The 21,765-nt window shown below is 41.2% G+C and overlaps 1 protein-coding gene across 1 annotated transcript in view; it reads right to left on the minus strand.

Annotated features, from left to right (window-relative positions):
* CDC42SE2 (CDC42 small effector 2) overlaps positions 1-21,765 on the minus strand; it is a 114,675-nt gene that overhangs the window by 35,221 nt on the left and 57,689 nt on the right. Inside the window, exon 2 of the mRNA XM_024196517.2 lies at positions 4,823-5,164. Within this exon, the coding sequence (XP_024052285.1) occupies positions 4,823-4,876 (54 nt within the window). The 5' untranslated portion in view covers positions 4,877-5,164. The remainder of the gene's footprint in view (positions 1-4,822; positions 5,165-21,765) is intronic.

The following is a 21,765-nucleotide window of genomic DNA, read 5'->3' on the forward strand; positions in this document are numbered from 1 at the left end:
GTGATTAATTTTTTTAATCGCAATTCATTTTTTGAGTTAATCACTTAGATTAACTGTGATTAATTGACAGACCTAATTTAAAGGTTTTTTTAATGCTCTGTAATCCAGGACAGGAGGAAGCCTGGAGACCACCTGTTGAAGCAGGCTGGAAGAATAACCTGGGGTATTCCCAGAAGTGGTAGTCAAACTTTCTTGTGAACAGCAGTCTCATCCTGCCTCCTGGAGCTGGAGGGCAGAGGAAAACTCATCACTGAAAGGGCAAGCCTAGATATGCTGGAGAACACATGCACACACTTTCTATACCTTTCGTATCTTTCCCCTGATGGAGCTAAAAATCTCAAAAACTATGCTGTTAGTATTTATGTGGCATCCAAAATTTCCTAGATGTTTTATAGACAAAGAAGGAAGCCACAGAATTCATGATGAAAGGACTTCATATTTAAGAGACATGATACATTCCAAGCATGGAATGGAATATAAGCAACATAACTGAACAAAGTGAAGTATGTGTCTATTTTGCTTCCACAATTTTTATTTCACATCATCAATTTTTGTCAATGCTTCTCTGTGGGAGGATTAATCTTTACAAGCCTTTTGGAAGAAACATGTTTTAGTGATGGACTTGAAGGAACAGTGGATCAGGTTAGGGAATGGGTTCAAGGTGTGGTGGTTGGCACAGTAGAAGACATAAAAGAGAGACAAGATTGGGACAAGGACATGAAAGTTGTGGCTTAGCCTGAATAATGGGGACAATGCTTACATATTTCCTACTTTGGAAGGAACAAATCATTAATTGTGGATATCTTTTATGCTAAATCTAGCATATTCCATATTTGTTCATTTGCATGATTCTTTTAAAAAATATTATGCAGGCTGAACAGTAACTGCAGCATGAAATCTTTTGGATTAGAATGATAAGGTGCTGCCTGAAGCTGGATACATCATCGTAAACAATTTATCTTTTTTGAGGCTTTGATTTATTACTCAGAGTCCTTGTACTAGATGATGCTGGTGTAATTAGATGTATAAATGTGCAACTGCATTACACATTAATACACAGGATACATGAAAAAATCTTCTGCAATTCATTTATTCTCATGGGCAGAGGGTTCAGTCAGGAAGCAACTAAGAATGATTCATTTTAATATACAAAGATCAGTCTTCTATAATTTTACTATTTTATAAAATAATCAAATAAATATGAAATGCATTACTCCAAATCTACCAAAAATATTATTTTACAGTAAGTCTGAAGCCAGCGTGCCTAATCAGCAATAGTCTTAATGTGTAAATATACCAACAATAGGGCACGTGGCCAGAAAAATCTCTTGCATGTTAGATCACTGCAATTCAGAAGCCAAGGGAACTTGTTCACCTACCCGTAATCAATTTCTAAGAACCAAATTTTAACCACCACCGAATAGCATGTGCATTACAACATAATTCAAAATACAAAAACGCTACTGTGCTAACTCAGAGTTATACATATTAGATTAGAATTTAGCACTACATTCGATACGATGGTTGAGGGCAGCGCAACCGATGTATTCCAGCTGTTTCATGGTACAGGGGAACTTCACAGTGAGTTGATCACTAAGGGTATATCTACACTGCAACATAAGCCCAGGCTCAGACTAGGGCTTGAGCCCAAACCCCTCTTCTATCTACACACAAATCTCTCAGACTCAGGCTTGGCCCTAGAGTTGTAGAACCCTGTGGGTACTGAGGATCCAAACCAGGATTCAAGCCCTATTGCTTTGCAGTGAAGATGCAGCCTCCCCTCGCCCCCCGCCACTCCCCTGCTAATTGAGGCCCTGGGAGTCCAACAAAAGTATCCCACAATCCCATGGGCCAACTACCGTTGTCCTCTGTATCCCAAGAATCCTCAAATCGAGGCCAATGAAAAGAAAAGCATCCCTTCTTGGTGTACTGCAGCAGCTCAGTGAATCAGCACTAACTCTTCCATTGTCTTCTGACCACCGAAATGCAAACACACCATCAGCAGCCTTGTGTTTGCAATGGAGACTTAACATGACAAGCCTTTGCAGCACACTGCTTCACAGTCACTGGAGCACAGCCAGATTTTGGTGATCCTCTGGTGTGAGGCCAGCAGAACAGTGGACTTCCGTTAGAGTACCAGGAATGACCAGGCATACCAGCAAATAAACAAGAAGCTGGCAACGCTTTAAATATACCAGACTGGTGACCAGTGCAGAGATCTGATTAAGCATCTCAAGACTGAGTATAGGAAAATCAGGAAGCAGAACCACATCTCAGGCACCTTGCTGACGTGCTCAGTTTAGGAGGAGTTTGACTGGGTTCTGGGCACTGCGCTGGTCAGCTGAGATGGTGCCCCACTGGCCCCAGAACCCAGCATGGGGAGTGATGGGAGCCAGCAGCAGGCGCAGACTGAAGCCAACGAAGTGACTCAGTTGCTGAAACCCATCCCACAGGAGGCTCTGCTGCAGGAGCAGCACATCCTGGGGCCTAGTTCTGCCATCCTTACATTGAACAGTACCCTCACTCTGCAAGTACTTCCATTGATTCCATGAGGGCTGCTTGCAGAATGAGTTACTACTCAACCATTAGTAAGGGTGACATATTCAGGCTCTTAATGTGTGTTGGGCTCTAGTGAGACAAAGTAGTTTTATGTGCATTGAGAATCATTCCCAGTTTCTGAAGAAATTATTTTTAAGAAGTTTAGAGAAGTCATTGTATCTACCTGCCCAGAATGGAAAAGGGATTGATTTAGATTTGATAAATTTTTTTTGTATAATGTTAATAATTTACTTACATTCTGCAACTTGAAATTTCAGTCCCAGTTAGACAGAAGAGGAACACAGATAGAAATGGAATCTAAGAGTTCTAGGTCTGTTACTAACTACAACAACGCAGTCACACAAACTACTTCTCAGTCACACGCAAAATCCTTTGCAACAACTCTTATTGTACTCATATGTGCCAGCCAAGTCCTACAACCCTTGAAATGCAGCACTTCAGGAACAAGTGAAATACTTTACAGGGTGCTGCTTGTATCTTGGGGGCGAGAGGGAGGAAGAAGGAGCACAAGTTACTGAGCAAATCCACATCAGAGACAGGAGTGGGTGAAGGCTTGCAGCCCCTATTCGGCTTTGAACTATAACCTCCACACTTTATTGGGGATTAAGAACTGTAGTACTAATGTATTATGTTAGCTGTAACACATTTCATTCTGCGCTCCCATGCAATAACTTTATCGTAGCATAAAATTATAATCAGGGTTTAGAAAAGCAGCTATCTACAGCTCCTAAAAACAAGTGGAACATATTTTTGGTTTCTACTGTTATTTATAAAATTAAAAAAATGCTAGGAGTCTGCAAACTACATGGAATTGTACTATATAGCCTAAGGGTGTATTCATTCTCTTAATTCCAGAATGCCATCACAACTCACATTAAACCTATTAAAACATTTTGTGTTCAAACTATGTAAGTCATTAGGATACTGACACAGCAAGTCTTGAAAGACTGCAAGGTATTCATTCCACATTAGAGGAATTTTAACTCCCCATGTTGGTATCTGAGTATGAACTCCTCCCACTACCCTGTTTCATTAAAAATGACAGCAAGTTACATTTATACTGTGCACCAAGGAGGTTTAAACTGTTAGGTTTACTGATACTTCCATTACTACTTCAGGATTCTTTTTGCTTTCAATCTTTTTGCAATAACTATTCCTGACAGTCTCAGAAAAGCAAGTAGGCATTACGCTTTTCAGTGGCTTTGACTTTCCTTAAGTCAATACAAAACCAAATTATCTGTGTTGCTGTGAGCTGCACCACTTTGTGATTCTATTATTACTTCTAATTCAAACATACTCTCCCATGTTCACTGTACTGTCTCCCACATATTGGCTGGAATAAAGAACTCTCCTTTCTGTACCCCACTACTCGGACTGATCTGGCTGCACTGCTCAACAGGATTGATCTTCCCAGATGTAGTTGTGAAGACATCTCCAGAACTGCTGCTAATCAAATTCCTGGCCTACTTTACCTGCATGATAGGTAGGCTTTCTCCCAGAAGCACAACAGTATTGGATCCAGTACCTGGTAGCAGAGGCCCTAAATCTATTTCTTGAGTCTCAATATGAAAAAAAAAAAAAAAAAAATCACTTCTCTACTGTTCCAGCATTTAGATAGTTTATTTTGTCTTCCAGGCATGACGGTTTGAAGTGCTTCTGTCTTGTATTCCTTCATGCTTTACTTAGCCATTATCACATCCATTCCTCTTTTCAGCAAAACTCAAATGATTGTGGTGCAAATCAAGTTAACTGATTGTAATACACATTCTCTCAAGATTTCCTCAAAAAATCCTAAAGAGTGACAACTAAACACTGCGTGAAATCCTGACCTTACAATTGAAATCAATGGCAAAAAAATGGGAGTTTTGCCGTTGATTTCAATGGGGTCAGGATTGGAATTCACACTTGATTTCTAAATATAAATATTCCCTTCCCTGAACCTCACCCAACCCCATCTTCAACTTAGCCTAAAACAGCAACAAAACAAGCTGAAGTTGGATTTTTATATTTCCAATTTTCCATCCATTTTTGGGACCTACATTAGGGCCATTTGTTGTGTTGCTCCCTTTACCCCCATCTTCCTTAGTATCTTTGCAAATCAAAATATCCACGTCAGCCTGAAATAGATATGATTATTCATACAGCACAGCTAAACAGATATGCTAGATTTTTTCATTTTCACTGAGCTTAGTCAATAGTACAAATAAAAAAAAGAACAATATACTTGATTACATACAGAAACAATGCAGAGATTCATACTTACAGGCTGAGGCTGTTCTGCAATACAGCAGTTGAAACACAACCAGAACTCACTCATTGTTTACAGTCTGAAGTGTGAACACAGAGGATGAGAGCAAGCAGCAAAATTCCAAATCTCTGCTATAGAGCCTCCACGTAGAAAGTTCCTTAGCTCAACTACTGTGTAATGGACCGAAAGTGGGAAAGGTTTTTTTTCTGTTGTGAGCTTTTCCCAATGGCAGTTAAGTCGTGGGATAATCAAGTTTGTGACAAAGATGTAAAAGAGTCTTCTCTCCGAACGTGTTAGTCCAAGCACCGAAGAAGCATGTATAAATGGTCTCTTGGTCCTTATTCTAAAGGCAATTACCTGAAAGAGAAAAGTGTGTTACGTCAGCAAGAAAGAAAATAGGTCTTTTTAAGCTGACAGATTTCAGAATATATACCCGATAGGCCTTAACAAATATTTAAACCATGAATCATATATGGACCCAAAAGATGCACACTTATTTCAATCACATTTTTGTTTCTATAGAGACACCACTAAAAATTGTGTAAGGCAGAGTCTCAAGTAATACAAAGATTCCATGACTTCTTGTAATAAAGTTACAGATAATGTAACCAGAATCTACATTTAGGAATAGTGTCCTGGCTCGGAGAATGTTACACTAGCCATCTTTTTTCTTTTGGCTGCCCATTCTCCCTTTCAAACCCCTTAAGCAAAATAAATAAATAAAAAAAGCAAGTTCTGATCAGAGTCAAAGGAGAAAAGGACAAAACTTCAGAGGGAAATCTACCTGTTGACATCTCCTCCCACTCGCTTTAAAAATAAAATAAAATAAAATAAAATAAAAGCAATATTCAATAAAAGCAATATTCAATAAAAGCAATGATTTGTTCCAAGCTCACTCAGATTAGGCCCAGTAACAACCAGTTAAGGTCCTGTAGTGCAAATTTTAATGATTTGTAACTGGTTGCCCTGAGGTTGTTTTTGTAATGCAGATGGGGACCTTGCTATCCAAGTCACCCTTTTCTAATTCTGAAAAAGACGTTACCAATAAACTGAAGCTGATAAGGCACAAATTCTGTCAACACAAATACTTTTCTTTCCCTCCCCTCTACCCTGACTCTCCATATACAGTTCCATTCATAATGGGAAAACACATGTGAAATGTGGGACTGTCTTCTTAAAACACAAACTCCTAGCGTGGAACAACTGACACATTAAATTCCTGCCATTCTTTTGCTAAACTATAGATCGGGGTTTTTTTTTTGTTTAACCTTTAACCTGAAGTCTCCATCCCCTGCCCCCCAAGTAATTCCCTGGTGATTTTACTGTGGTCATTCCATGCACAGTCTGTATTATCTTTATTTTGTAAAGAAATGGAAAATTAAATGATTACAAAATTATAAAATTACACAACTATTTTTTAAAAATGTAAATAGTAACTATATAAATGGTTTAATCCATTTATGGAAATCCAATACACAAACTGCTGTACATTACTATTTAAACTACTGCATTACCTAGAGGTCTCAAATAAGTTTGGGACTCATTGGGCTAGACACAGTACAAAGAAAGAAAGATTCTATCCTGATGAACTGACAGTCTAAATTTATGCATTCCAATTTTGCAGGAAACTTAGATGTCATGAAATTTGTCTCCAATAAAGGTAATTAGATATTTGTGTTCATGTACAGGAATGTCGTTCTAAGGAACAGAAACTCTAGTAACAAGTAGTGGTGCAAGTAGAAATAATTTCTTGGTGGTACTGCACTCATGGGAGGGACACAAGGGGGGCACGTGATCTGCCATGTGACTCCTCCCCACCCCAACCCAGGGCCCCCATGCTCTCCCTGTCCCCTCTGACACCCCCCTTTGTATATACAAACATCAACATGCTTAACTACTCACTTTCACCCCAAATATGTAGTATTTCAGTCTGTTTATATGGAATATGGGAGTTGGGTGAGGAGCCATTTCAGCATATGTATGACTTATTAAAAGACAAATTTTAAGTAGAACTGTATCCTAAACTGCATTATGGTATTCATAGGTGCTGACTCCGTGGGTGCTCCACGGCTGGAGCACCCATGGGGAAAAATTAGCAGGTGCTCTGCACCCACCAGCAGCCAAGCTCCTCCCTCCTCCTCCCCTCCCAAGTGCGCCACGTCCCCGCTCCTCCCCCTCCCAGTGCTTCCCGCCTGCCACTTAACAGCTGTTTGGCGGTGCTTAAGACTTTCCGGGAGGGAGGGGGAGGAGTGGGGAGGCTGCATGCTCAGGGGAGGAGGCGGAGAAAAGGCAGGGCAGGGGCGTGGACTTGGGGGAAGGGGGTGGAATGGGGGCGGGAAGGGAGGGGTTGGGGTGGGAAAAGGCAGGGTGGGGCGGGGATTTGGGGGAAGGGGTGGAATGGAGGTGTGGTGAGGGTGGTGCAGGGGCAGGAAGAGGCGGGGCAGGGGCGGGGGTCGAGCACCCACCGGGCAGAGGGGAAGTCAGCGCCTATGATGGTATTGTACCCAAACATTGCATTTCAATGGGGGATTCAACTTCCTTTAAAGGAACAGACTCTTGAAACTCCTACCAGTCCACAAAAGTGGTCCATAGTCATGCAAATAGTCCCATTGTCTTCAATATATAAACTGGCCGTGGGGAAACTGGCCGTGGGGAAATTTAGGCTTGAAATTAGACGAAGGTTTCTAACCGTCAGAGGGGTGAAATTTTGGAACAGCCTTCCGAGGGAAACGGTGGGGGCGAAAGACCTCTCTGGCTTCAAGATTAGGCTAGATAAGTTTATGGAGGGAATGGTTTGATGGGATAAAGTGATTTTAGTCAATTAGGCAATAACGGCCATCGCTGGTAAAATGAGGATCTGGCTAGAGAATCTTGCCTGTATGCTCGGGGTTCTACTGATCGCCATATTTGGGGTCGGGAAGGAATTTTCCTCCAGGGTAGATTGGCAGAGGCCCTGGAGGTTTTTCGCCTTCCTCCGCAGCATAGGGCAGGGGTTGCAAGCTGGAAGATTCTCTGCAACTTGAAGTCTTTAGATCACGATCAAGAGACTTCAACAGCAGAGTTAAGGGAAAGTAGGGGGGTCAGCTTTTGTGGCCTGCATCATGCGGGAGGTCAGACTAGATGACCATATTGGTCCCTTCTGACCTTAAAGTCTATGAGTCTATGAGTAAATGATTAAGGGTTTACAGGATTAGGTTCCAAGTTTGTAAATTGTTCTGGATGAAACTGACAATGCCTGAGCTGTCAGATCAGAAGGAGCTTCATTCAAATAAAGATCGACTGATGCGTAATAAATCTTAGCTCCATTGCTAAGATGAGGAACATATTTTCAGCAAAGTTCTTGCCAGATTCCTGAGGCAGCTGGCTGGTTTAAGGCTGTCAGTGTCCAGCATTATAATCTTCACTTATAGTTCTCTCACCCACAAAGCTGGAAAATGGGGCATTTGTTTTCATTGTTTTGCTGCTCCAGTTCCAGTTCACAAAATGCATGTTAGACTAGTTTGGCTGCAAAGAAGAATTCTAGGTACACTGGGGACAACACCCGATTCCCATCAGGCTGCAGAACTGGACTGACATCAGAATCCAAACATCCTCTGATCAGTGCAAGCAGAGGCATTCCTCTAATGATTTGGACTTTATGTGGATGCAGTATGGATGTCATGGATAATCAGGCCAATGGGGAGAAACAGAATCAAAAACACTCTTTAAACACCTTCCGTCCCCTCCACCCCTCCCTAGCCCCTTCTGCTCCTTTGAGGAGTAGAGTGCAGCCCCCCTCCCCAGTACCGTGTACTGGAGAGTACCGCCATACTTGCACCCCTGGTAATAATACTAATTTCTATATTCTTGATTTGAAGAAGCTACTAACATAATTGACAGCATCTGTACATGACAATGGGCTTGATTACACTTGAAATGCTACAGTGGCACAGCTGTAAGCCACCTCCCAGAGAGGTGGTAGCTAGGTTAATGGAAGAATTCTTCTGTCGCCCTAGCACGGTCCTCACTATGGGTTAGGTGGGCTTAACTACATTTCTCAAAGGTGTGGATTTTCACATCCCTGAGCAACATAGCTGGGTCAACCTAACTTTTTAGTGTAGACCAGGCCTACATTTAGCAACCCCAGAATTAGGATAAAATGGAAACAGTATTCTACCTCCCTTCCCTCAATCCACTGCCAACACCACCGACAATAAGCAATTTTGCTTTAAAAAAACAATAATAAAAAAAACCAACTTGTAAATATTTTAGCAGACTAAGGGATTTCAAACGGAGGAACTGAGGCAATGCAAACATGGAATATTTTCACTAGAGAAAAAATGCTTCTTAAGAAAGCAAACACCATTCTGCCTCAAGATGTTATATTATGCTAGAACAACAACATTTAAGTCCAGATGTGCATTACCTGTTTTGATCTCTCAAGGAGCCATAATCAAGACACTAGGTTACAGATCTGCAAATACAACCAGGTGAATAGCAACAAAGAGTCCTGTGGCACTTACAGACTAACAGACGTATTGGAGCATAAGCTTTCATGGGTGAATACCCACTTCGTCAGACGTCTGACGAAAGCTTATGCTCCAATACATCTGTTAGTCTATAAGGTGCCACAGGACTCGCTGTTGCTTTTTACAGATCCAGACTAACACGGCTACCCCTCTGATACTTGACAGCCAGGTGAATGTGGATCAACTACCAGCTAGTCAAGAAACAGCAAGTTTCCATGACAGCTGGCTGCCCCCCAAACAAAGAAATAAAAGAAATTAGTTCATAAGCCTTCACTGCAGAGTTGTCTTTATGCATTCCCCAGAATTGTCATTGTTGCTGATCTGAAGAAATATTTGTTCTAGCGTTATTTCATACACTGATGCAAATGGAAGAATTAACAGAATGACTCAAGTACTTAGGCGGTGTAATATAAAGATAGTAAAATTTCACTGGATTAAAATTTTAAAAATACCAAAAGACAAGGCACTTCAATGGAGAAGTTTTTTAAAAGTCAATTCCAAGTACACTCACGGCACACTCAGATCTTTTAGATTGGGATTTTCAAAAGTTCACCGCACAGGCCTAACTCTGCTCCCCTTGGAGTCAATAGTAAAACTCCCATTGACTTAAATGTGAACAGAATTAGGCCAGCACAGAGAAATTTTGAAAATTCCACCTTCAGTTGGTTCTCATAACTCTAATCCCAGGAGGCATCCCACTTGATTTCTAGAATTCTTCATATCCAATACTGTCAAAAAACTTAGGTTTTGCAACCAGAATATGGTTAATTTATGTTAGGTGTGCAACTTCTGACTCTTGTTTAGCTCTGTGATAGTACAGCAAACATCTACAATTAAAGCTTAATGCTGTATGGTGTTTAGAAGCTGGGATTCCAAGTTGCTCAGAGGTGAAGCAAGGCATTGGTTTCTAGCTCTTGCAACTCAGGTGATACTAACTACTAAGACTCTGTTAGAACTGAAATGGGAAAAGCTAGCTGAATCAGTGACAATATTACAAGGCCTGATGTATCATTACCTACTAGAGCTAGAAATAAATACCCTGTGGAACTGTATTGTTGGGTTTCCCTTTTCCCTAGCAATGGTATAACATATTCATCTGTATCCGTGGAAGCTCATGAAGTATCAGGCCATAGAGTGTCACTAGTCCCTCAGTCTAACAGAGCTTTTTTGGCACAGGTCCAGAACTGAATATATTAAGTTCCTGTTGTTACAGTGGTTCAATTTTCAAACCCTGGTTAAATCTAAACCCACACATATAGGGAAATTCTTCTGCAGCTCATAGTCTTATTTGCATTCTAATACCCAGAATGCTCTTCCAGCTCTTTGCAGTTTGAAGAGCTGCGGTCAGTTGAAGCCCTGGGAACAATCCACAAAACTCGGACATGCTTGTGTTCGTCTGAAATTCTGTTCTGGGTTGCAAAGCTTGTGAAAATCCCCCCCCGCTGTTAATAAATAGGATTTTGGTCATGTATGTTATTTGAAACTTTTATTTTTGTCTGCAAACAAAACCCACTAAACAACTGAACCTCAAAGTGTAAGTTACACTACAATGAGCATCATTCTTTTATAGCCCTTCTCAAATATTTTTTCTTAGAACAAGTAAAGTTAAGCACACACGATAGCTCCTATATAGTACATGCTAAATTCACCTCAATCTTTATAGTTCTAGATAACAGTGCCAAGAAGCCTTTTTGTCTGCTTCCTCTCCATGTGAAGAGAATTTTTCCTTCCTTTTCCCTTTAGAAATAATTTCTACGTCTTGAAACAACTGAATGTTGTGGCATTTTAATTATCTAATTTTTAAAATTAGATTACCAAAAAAGAAAGAAAGAAAATAAAAGTGATGGCTATTTGTCAAAAAGCTGGAATTTTATATGCACTGCCCTGTAAAACAAATGACTTTTACTGTGGTTTGGTTATTATGTAGGGCGAGGCACAAAGCTGCTGTGTAAAATGGAAAAAATGCAATTAAGCAGGTGGCAAAAGAGACATCAACATTCTAGCTAGCAATAATGATATACTCCTCAGAGTTCTCTTAATGTCCTTTGAAACCCTGTTTAAGAAGTAATTTAAACAAGGAGAGTAAGTTGTTCTTTTTGTTAATTATTGGTTTAAATATGAAGGGTATTGATTATCCTTACAGCTACCAATCAGATAATTATATAATCATGATCTCACATGAAAGTACCCAGGCCTGATCCTGTGAGGTGCCGAGCACCCTAAACGTCACATGCTTAATGGGGATTTAGACACACAGCACCTCACAGGTAGTGCTCTGCACTTCCACAGCATCAAGCCCTTAATGTGGTATTGTGTGAGTAGCAAACCGCATTACATATAGTGCTGCATTTGTCTGTCTAGACCTCCCAGAGTACTGGGGCCCCACTAGGTTATCCTCGTAAACAAGACTGAAGCATGCAGTGCAAGATGAATGCTTAAAAAAAAAAAAAAAAACACACCTAAATTTTTGCTCTTACATAATTTCCCAGTGCTGTTCTAATTGAGCAGCTGGGTAATGCAGCTCCAAATGAGACAGACTATATCCTCATCCTGCCCCCACTACCAACTTAACAAGAGCCTTACTAAGGGAGAACCATATACTTTATTACTATATCCTAGTAACATCTTTTGCAACAGTTTAGTTGGAGAATACAATTGAGGGTTAAAGAGAACATATAAAACAGTGTCACACAAACGGTCTCTCAATCACGATTAAAAGTATCATATTTAAACTTTATTTTGCCTTTCGTGGCGAATTTAAACAAACAGTACTAAGGGATGAGGATACCTATATATAGATCTATTTTGTCTTTCACAAATTGAAGTACTAAGGAGATTTTCACTGTTTCAAAATGAGTTCTATGGCTGATCAAATGCAAAAGTGAAACTACTACTCAGAATTGTTACACTGCAATCTTAAATTTAAAATGCAGAAATAAAATGTCACGGGCAATTAGTGGGTAGAGCAAGGTGTGGCAATTAGGAGTATGAGCAGAGGTTTAATTTATTAAAACCATATTAACAACTTTACTGAACTTTGATAAACCTTGAGAAAGAAATTTAAAAAGAAAAAAGTTCTCTTTTCAGGCTCTCCAGGACTCCACACAGAAAGGGGGCTAATCAGTGTTAATCTTAATTGACCTGAATAGGAATACAGTACACGCTGACAGTGGGAGGGGAGGGTTCGAAGAAAGCAAGTTGTTCTGTAATTACAGTGTAAGAACTGCTTCCTCACTTTAAAACACTTTAAACAGGGCCGCCCAAAGGATTCAGGGGGCCTGGGGCAAAGCAATTTCGGGGGGCCCCTTCCATAAAAAAAAAGTTGCAATACTATAGAATAGTATATTCTCGTGGGGGCCCCTGCGGGGCCCAGGGCAAATTGCCCCATTTGCCCCCCCCGCCCCCCCGGGCAGCCCTGCACTTTAATAGGCTCCCTTCATAGGTCAATCTTCCTTATCCTCTGGCTGTATTTTCTTTGCTGAAGCTTCAAACAGGAAGTGTGGTAACCACGCTATTTGATGATTGCTAGCAGCAGATACAAAGCACAGTAAACCACAGGAAGAAAAATTATTGCAGGTGCTAATATCACATCTGAATTTAACTAGTCTCCCCTGTTACCAAGACCCACATTGTTATTCAAAAAGAACATTTACATATTATAGATCTACAAAGTTGTCAACAATATTATTTTATACTTAAGTCATTTATGGGACATGAATTTGTTAACAACTAAGTTCATGCACAGGTTGCACAGAGATATAGTCATTGGAAAGGAAGCTCCATTTTAAATATTTGTGCTCTTATGTCTACACTATCCATCCCATCTGGGTACTGCTGGGTTTGGAAGTCAAAGTTGTTTGATAACTGCAATGAGGACTACCCAGCAAGGAAGCTGTGAAGTCTGCCAACTGGGGGTGCCTGACCAATCTGCTTAAATCAAACATTTGCTGCTTTTGATATGTAAATATCAAAAAGTAAAAGGCATGCTCTGCTACACTGTTAGGTCATTTAAAGACCCCCCCCCATAATTAGCATTCCCAACAAGCCATTAACTGTCAATCAGCTCTAATCTGGTCAGTTATGTGTAAGATTATATTCATACTTTTATCACAACTCATTTGTCTACTCCAACCTTATTGCAAAATCAAAATTAAATTTACCATTTTCCCAAATAGTTTCCAAGTATACAAAATCAGGGCTGAAGGTGGGCAACAAAAGAGGCAGAGGAGACAATGAAGTTCAACCCCAATGCCCTACAAACTTACACACTAGAGCGGAAGAACCACCTCCTCCAGCTGACCAGAGACTCTCTGGATGGGGGCAGGAGATGATGCCTCAATACCCTTCCCCCTGCAGACCCAGTTAGTATCTTGAGATGTTTTAAATCACTCTAAACACTTTCATGACTCTCCTGATTGGACAGTTGCTTTGGGGGGGTTAATCCTCTCTTGTGGTAACTCTCCCACTCAACTCATAGTCTCTGAAGGAGAAGAGGAAATGGGAAGTAAGGAAGGAGGGCATGATTGTATCAAGGACAGATTGCAAGAAGGAACACACAAGGAGAGGTTGGAAGGGAGGAGAGAAGAAAGAAGAGGACCACTTAACAATAGCTAGACAGAGGGACCTCTGGAGACAGTTAATATATTAAAGAATGGAAATAATAAGCCATGTGCCAGTTACTGCCCTAGCCACTCTACTTGTACTCTGAGTCCCTACCTCTCACACTTTGTCTTCTCAGTCAAGCTTTTCAGGGCTGGACTGTCTTCCTACATAGCTGTACAGCACTCAGCACATAGAGCACTATTTGCAATAACAACTCTCTTATAAAAACACACAAATTTTTTGCTTAGACCGCTACTGACATTATTTGGTGCAAGAGTCTGAGCAAACCTAGAAGTAAATTCTAGGAACATAGTTCCTCCATCTCGAAGTCTGAATGCAAGAGAATACTACCAGACCAGTGCAGAACATTAACAACATTACTTCTTCAATGTGTTCATGGTCTTCAACAAGGTGCTCCCAGGCCATCTTCAAAATTTTATTTTTATTATTAATGGAGATATCCTATCTCCTAGAACTGGAAGGGACCTTGAAAGGTTATCGAGTCCAGCCCCCTGCCTTCACTAGCAGGACCAAGTACTGATTTTGCCCCAGATCCCTAAATGGCCTCCCTCAAGGATTGAACTCACAACCCTGGGTTTAGCAGGCCAATGCTCAAACCACTGAGCTATCCCTCCCCCCGTAAATCTTTACAGGTCTTTATATTCAAAATCCACTGTATAAATTAAGAGGCAGCAGACTCACAGAAATGTCCAATATTGATTTTATGAAAGACTAAGAATTCATCAGATCTCATTAATGCTATTTTTGTCCTTGGGGTACCTGGAATACCCTTAGCTCTGAAGAATTCTGAAACATTTCATTCTATTATTCTAAGCCAGGAAGGAGCCCTATACTCACCCCACAACAACATGCCACACTCTGCAGCTCAAATACTTATTTTTTAAAACAAGGTCCTCCCACATTTCACCAGAACACAAGTCCTCCTCATTTTATTGAAATAAAAGTTAAAATTTATTTGTAATTCTAAAGACTGTGTGTGTGTGTTGGGGGGTGATGTGGGGGGGGGCATTAGAGCTTCTCTCACAATGAGGGTTGCTGGTAACAAACAGAATCTCCTTACAAAGTTTACAGCTCCTTGTCGAAACAGGTGCTTTTAGATTCCCCAACTTTAAACTTTACCATCAGACAGTAACTCTAAGCCAAGCAATAGAGTGGCCCGTTCCCTTATGCTGTAGAGCCCCGGACTGGCTCCTGCTGAAAGCAGATTTGATTGCTCCTTTAACCCTTTCCAATGTGCTTCATTCATACTATCGTCAATTCCCTAAATAACTGTGGCAGCCAGAAATACTTCATGTACAATGTCTACTAAATTTTTTTAAAAATCACCCCTTTCTACATACCAAGGCCTCTCTCTAGGGTAACTCAAAACTCCATATAGCAGGCAACCCCATCATACGACCAAACTGGATTAGGAAGGGGACTTTGACCATCAGTCCATTTATTGGAAATTATACCTTCCTCCCTTTTATAATATTAAAAAAAAGATTCAGTCTAGAGCAGTGGTCTCCAACCTTTCTATACCCAAGATCACTTTTTGAATTTAAGGGCAACCCAGGATCTACCCCGTCCCTTTCCCAAAGCCCTGCCTCGCTCACTCCATCCCCCCATCTTTTCGTCACTCACTCTCCCCCACCCTCACTCACTTTTACCGGGCTGGGGCAAGGGGTTGGGGAGGGGGTGTGAGCTCTGGGCTAGGGCCAAGGGGTTCGCAGTGTGGGAGGAGGCTCTGGGCTAAGCCTGGAGCAGGGGATTGGGGTGCAGGAGGGGGTGTGGGGTGCTGGCTCTGGGAGGGGGCTCACCGGCTCAGGGCTGGGGTGGGGGGTTGGGGGTGCAGGAGGGGGTATAGGTGCTGGCTCTGGGAGGGGGCTCAGGGTTGGGGCTTGGGGTGCAGGAGGGGGTATGGGTGCTGGCTCTGGGAGGGGGCTCAGGGCTGGGGCTTGGGGTGCTGGCTCTGGGAGGGGGCTCAGGGCCGGGGCTTGGGGTGCAGGAGGGGGTATGGGGTGCTGGCTCCAAGAGGGGGCTCAGGGCTGGGGTGCAGCATCCTGCCGGGTGGCACTTATCGTGAGCGGCTCCCGGTCGGCGGTACAGCGAGGCTAAGGCAGGCTTCCTGCCTGCCCTGGCCCCACACCGCTCCTGGGGGCATGCTGGCCACTTCTGGGAGCGGCGTGGGGCCGCGGCAGGCTGGGAACCTGCCTTAGCAGCAGCCCCGCTACACTGCTGGAGATCGCAATCAACTGGGAGAGTCCCCAGGATTGACCAGTCGATTGCGATCAACGGGTTGTGATCACTGGTCTAGAGACTAAGGAATGGCAACATATCTAGCTTAAAAACATACCATCTCCCATCTCTTTAGCCCTAATGCCTGAGCTATCCCGACCCATCTGGACTGCTTTAATTTCTCCCAATATTACCCAGATTGCTAAACCCTATGGCAACACTATATGCACATTTGGCCAGCAAATTTAAATTAAACACAGATTTCCTAAAAAAGAAACGGGAGGAGGAACTAGACCAATTATTCTCTGCTAACTGGTGGAAACAAATTGTAGCCAGTGCTCCAAATTGTTCCTTGAACCTCCATTTATGATTAATCCAGTGGAAAAATCATATGGAGGAGGCATTTGACCCCTGTCCGAACTCAAAACAGGTGCTGCTAAGTCAGGCAAATGTTGGGACTGTGATTCAACAGGTGCTAATTTAACCCATATGCTGTGGGAATACTCCTATACCTGTATGTATTGGCAAAGCTTAATTGCAGAGTCAACTTTTTCCTATCAAATAAAATTATGTTACAAGCTAAACATGTAATTTTAAATTTAATGGATATGAATTGGAAGCTGAATAAATCTGAAAAACTTTGGCTGGACAGACCACTAATAATTGCTGAAAGACTGCCACTAAAAAAATAGAAATCTAAAAAGTGACCAACAATTGAAGACTGGAGCAGACATTGTAAGCTTGACCACTATGGAAAGAAAACCCAAGCAAAGATATGGGATGCTTTCCTGGAAGGATCTGAATGAGCCTATTAAATGCCTGAGACTCCCCCCACTTACTTCTTTCCCATCTCTATACCCACTTCCTTCCCTCTCCATCTCTAAACCCCTCTTCTGAACTTCGCTTCTGTTCTTTATTTTACCTTAATAGTTTTTCTTTAACTATTTGGATTTTGTGACAGACCCAGACCAGTGGGGTACAGGAGTCTGGTAGAAGGCAAATATACTGGCCACTGGATAATAGTTTTCTGTTCCCTGAGTGACCAGAGCAGGGGCTGCACTAGAGCAATCAGGAACCTGTTAGAACCAATTAAGACATGCTGGCTAATTAAGACACCTGGAGCCAATTAAGAACATACTAGAATCACTTATGGCAGGCAGACTAATCAGGACACCTGGTTTAAAAAGGACCTCCCATCAGTTAGTGGAGGGCAAGCAAGGAGTGAGAAGGCATGCTGCTGGAGGACTGAGGAGTACAAGCGTGATCAGGCTTCAGAGGGAAGACCCTGTGGTGAGGATAAAGAAGGTGCTGGGGCGAGGCCATGGGGAAGTAGCCCAGGAAGTTGTAGCTGTCATGCAGCTGATACAGGACACGTAGACAGCTGCTATCCACAGGGCCCTGGGCCGGAACCCAGTGTAGAGGGCGGGCCTAGGTTCCCCCCATCCCCCCAACTCCTGATCGGACACAGGAGGAGTTGACCTGGTCTGTGAGCAACACCAGAAGGGAAGGTCTAATTTGGAAAGGGATCTGGCCTGTCCCCGACCCACTAGGTGGAACATAGAGACTGCGGGGATTGTTCTTCATTTCCCCCATGCTGGCCAGTGATGAGGTTAACTGAGTGAATGGCAGGTTTGAGCCTCTAGCGGAAGTGGCCAAACTGAGGGCTGCAGTGAACCTCTGAGGCAAGCAAATCCGCCAAAAAGTGCAGGACCCACCAAGACAGAGGAGGAACTTTGTCACAGTTTTTATAAACAAATTTTGTTTGTTTGCAAATTGTGTAATACAAAACATGGATTTATATTTTAACCATTCATATTACATATATATTTCAATGTTTCAAGTACGCCTCTACCCCGATATAACATGACCCGATATAACACGACCCGATATAACACGAATTCGGATATAATGTGGTAAAGCAGCGCTCCGGGGGAGCGGGGCTGCGCGCTCTGGCAGATCAAAGCAAGTTCAATATAACGCGGTTTCGCCTATAACACGGTAAGATTTTTTGGCTCCCGAAAACAGCATTATATCGGGGTAGAGGTGTATAGCTAAGGTTTGGTGGCAAATGGTTAATATACATATTATGAGAAGTTCATGCATAGTTTGTTTTTTTTATGTATCTTTTTAAATATTTAATTAAAAATAGTAAAAAAAAAATGTTCTCCCCCAATGTTTTTCACTCTGAAACTGAATATATACACCCACATCCTTTCCTCTGCCTGCTCAGCTGATAGATAGTAGTTAAGGTGTAGTTAAGTAATGTGTCTATTTTTGGAGACAGACTAAGGTTTGCTGCTTTGTGTACATACCCACACGAGTATAACGCTAGTTGGAAGGCCCACTGTTCACCAAAAGGGGGATGTTTTCTAGCTCATACAACCTAAAAGAAAAGCACATGTTTATTTTTTCCCCTTCATTTCAAATTATTTTTAAAGTGATGCAAACAATGTCGGAAAGACCACATTTATATTTAAAGAAAAACTGTTTTCAAAAACAGACTTTGGACAAGCTCTTTAGATTGATATCTAGCAATGCAATTATGCAGCTACATACTAAATCTCAACTTGTCTTAAATCAATTTACTTAAGACTGTCTCCACGCCCCATTACAGTACACTTTGGACAACAAAGGGGAATGTCACTCATCACCTGAACCTTGTTTACCAGTACAGGACAGCACATTCCATACCTATATCAAAACCAGGGATTTTCCAAAGGCCATAAATTTTTCTGAAAACTGATAGGAGGCAATAAGAATATTTACTGTAGCTGTTCTGAGTGCCAAGTTCTCCACTCAGATGCACATGCAGAACCCCCACTGAAGTTAGCAGGAGTTTTATGCATGCATCTATGGGACTTTGGCTCCTAAAATGTAATTAGCACAACATTAAAACAAGATCTGCGAATCATTTACTCTCTCGGATCCTGAGGAACCTGAGTTGCAAGTTACTCTGCTGGATCACATGAAAACACATTCATCATAAACAAAGCTTTTAAGAGTCCTAAACCCTTCCCTTCACTTCCTCATAACTTTCTCAGAATAGCTTTTTGCTTGAAATTTCTTAAATTTAATCTCAACCCAGGAATGAAAACTTTGGGAAAGAGATTCAGCTAAATTTAGATTACCTTTAAAATTTCTCTGCCCTAAGGAATTTTTTTGCCCAATTTAGGGCCCAATTGTGCAACCATTTCCACGTTTTCCCCTTTACTCATATGAGTAAGGTTAAATATGAGCATAAGTATTTTCAGGATCACACCTTTGTCTTTTTGTTGGTGGTTTTTGTTTTGACAGATATGACTTATGTTCCTTAGGTGGGTTTAGGGATTCACTAGTAAATTGTTTGTGGATGCGGAATACTGATTATCTATAACCAGTTAGTTTTGTACTCAAATTTCATCAAAGGAATACTCAGACTTTCACAGACATTTGTGTACTTTGAAAACAGGTTGATCTTCAAATTTGCCAGTGATTTAGTCCTTCATGGCTACAGTTATTCTGAACATGTTTGAAACTTTTTGGCTCAAAAGCAAATGATGTAAAATGGTGCAGTGGATATGCACATAATAGTACTTTTTATTATTAATCTCTTATGGTCTATTCTGAACCAAGGCAATTTTCCCCCATTCTGACTTTCTTTTAACAACCCTAATAATCTATTTTCATGCTTACATTCCTTTCAGAATAATCTCAAATTTTAATGGAATCAACACAACCCAAATATCAGCTCACAGGGGAGGATACTAAAGATTATTAAGTTTTGCATTTCCATTCAGTACTAAAAGGTCTGTTTATTGACAAAGGTATCTACCCTGTAACATTGCAGGGTATTAAACCTGTTATTGCTTTCAGTATGTAAGTGCCCAGTCATAGTAGGACACGTATGCTGCAGGGAAACTTAACAGGAGAGAAAAGAGGACTGCAAAAGGAGTAAGGACAGAGTGCTAGAAAGAAAGTATAGGGGAGAAAAGTTGGGCTCTCACATGTAAATGATAGTATGTCAAAGGAAGCTATAAATTAGTTAAAGGCAGGAAATCATGTGATTCAATTCAGGGAAAGAACAGCCAGTTCAGTTTGTGGGTAACACTGTTTGCAAGTAAGAACGAGAGTGTGTCCGTGTGTGTCCGTGTGTGTGTCCGTCCTTTTTAAACACCTTGCCTAGTAGAGACTCTTTCCAGAGATTAACTTTGAGGAAAATGTTCTGCATATTTTATTTGATCATTTTCTCCCCCCACTATTTCATTTGGACACCATGTTGCATTCAGTTATTTCTGTTCAAAGTAGCTCAGCTTCAAAAGATCTTATTAGTCTGCCAAACACACACCACCAAGCAGTATTACAGTGACTTCATTATCTTCCATACTGTAAGGAGGGAATTGTAAAAACCTAATCCATAGAAAATGGTTTGCAAAATATTTTACCCGGCTTCTTCAAAAACATATTAACAACATTTGGGAATTATTAACCAGAAGAGATGCCTGGGGTAAAAGTAATATATATGCAAATCAAATTTAACAGAGGGCAAAGTGGTGCTGATTAGTAACGCACACAGATCAATGTTTTACAGCAGACTACATCCAACTCTGCATTTTTAAGATTTTGTTTTCACGTGGTGGGGGGGGGGGGGGGGGGAGTGGTTCCATGCAGCAGAGTTTCCCAGAACAGCTGATGTACAACTTGTATACGGTCTCAAATACCCTATACACAAGCAGTACAATTTATATTTGTATAGTACTAATGCAAGAGTATTACAAAATAGTAGAACAAGAAGCACGGTACAGAACAGTTGACAGAAACCATACAGGCAGAAAAAAAAGCAATGCATTGAGGCAGAGCATTTAAAAAATGTAATTTAAAAATGGAATAAAAAGCTTTACTAAAGTACAACTGGAAGTTGCAAAGATCCCAGTTCTATAGGTCCTACAATACAGAAACACAACCTCTTCAGCTACATTTGCTTTAAGAAACTTGATCACATATTCTTTACCCACTCCCTGATAGATAGAATTCTTTCAGTTCCTGAGGGTCATCACATTATCAAATCAGTACATTACACTTGGCAATCTAGAGAGAATGAAACGAAAGGCTATCTTTTCTTCTCCTCAACAGAGCTCTTTGTGAATCCTAACACATAATTCCAAGGCAAAAAGCAGTGCAATGGAAATTGGTGCAGCCTTCCAAAAGCATAGCTACTAATTATTATTCTGTGTATTGTGGAAGCATCTACAGGCAACAATCAGGATCATGGTTCTTTTGTGCAGGCCACTGTACAAATCAGTATAACAGCATGTGCAGATTTATGGTATAGAGCGAAAGAGGCACGATGGACAAATACTTAATAGACTAGTCAGTATCTGCTGGGGGAGCATGGTTCAATTTCTAGTACAGTAAGTCAACATAATAATTCATTCATAGCATTTGAACTCCAATTTAAAATGAGTCAAATGCACCAGTGCTATTTGTTAGGAAGATCGTGGCCTTGGGGGAAAAAAATTAGACCTTAAAAGTAAAACATCAGCAGTTGATCTGAGCAGAACTCACCAAAGGTCATTTTATTTAAGCAAAGTTAGTTTACACAATCCCCATTTCTAATTTAATCTGACATTGTAC

Source organism: Terrapene carolina, unplaced genomic scaffold (genome assembly GCF_002925995.2).
Source record: "Terrapene carolina triunguis isolate 2854851 unplaced genomic scaffold, T_m_triunguis-2.0 Scaffold113, whole genome shotgun sequence".
Classification (NCBI taxonomy): Eukaryota; Metazoa; Chordata; order Testudines; family Emydidae; genus Terrapene; species Terrapene triunguis.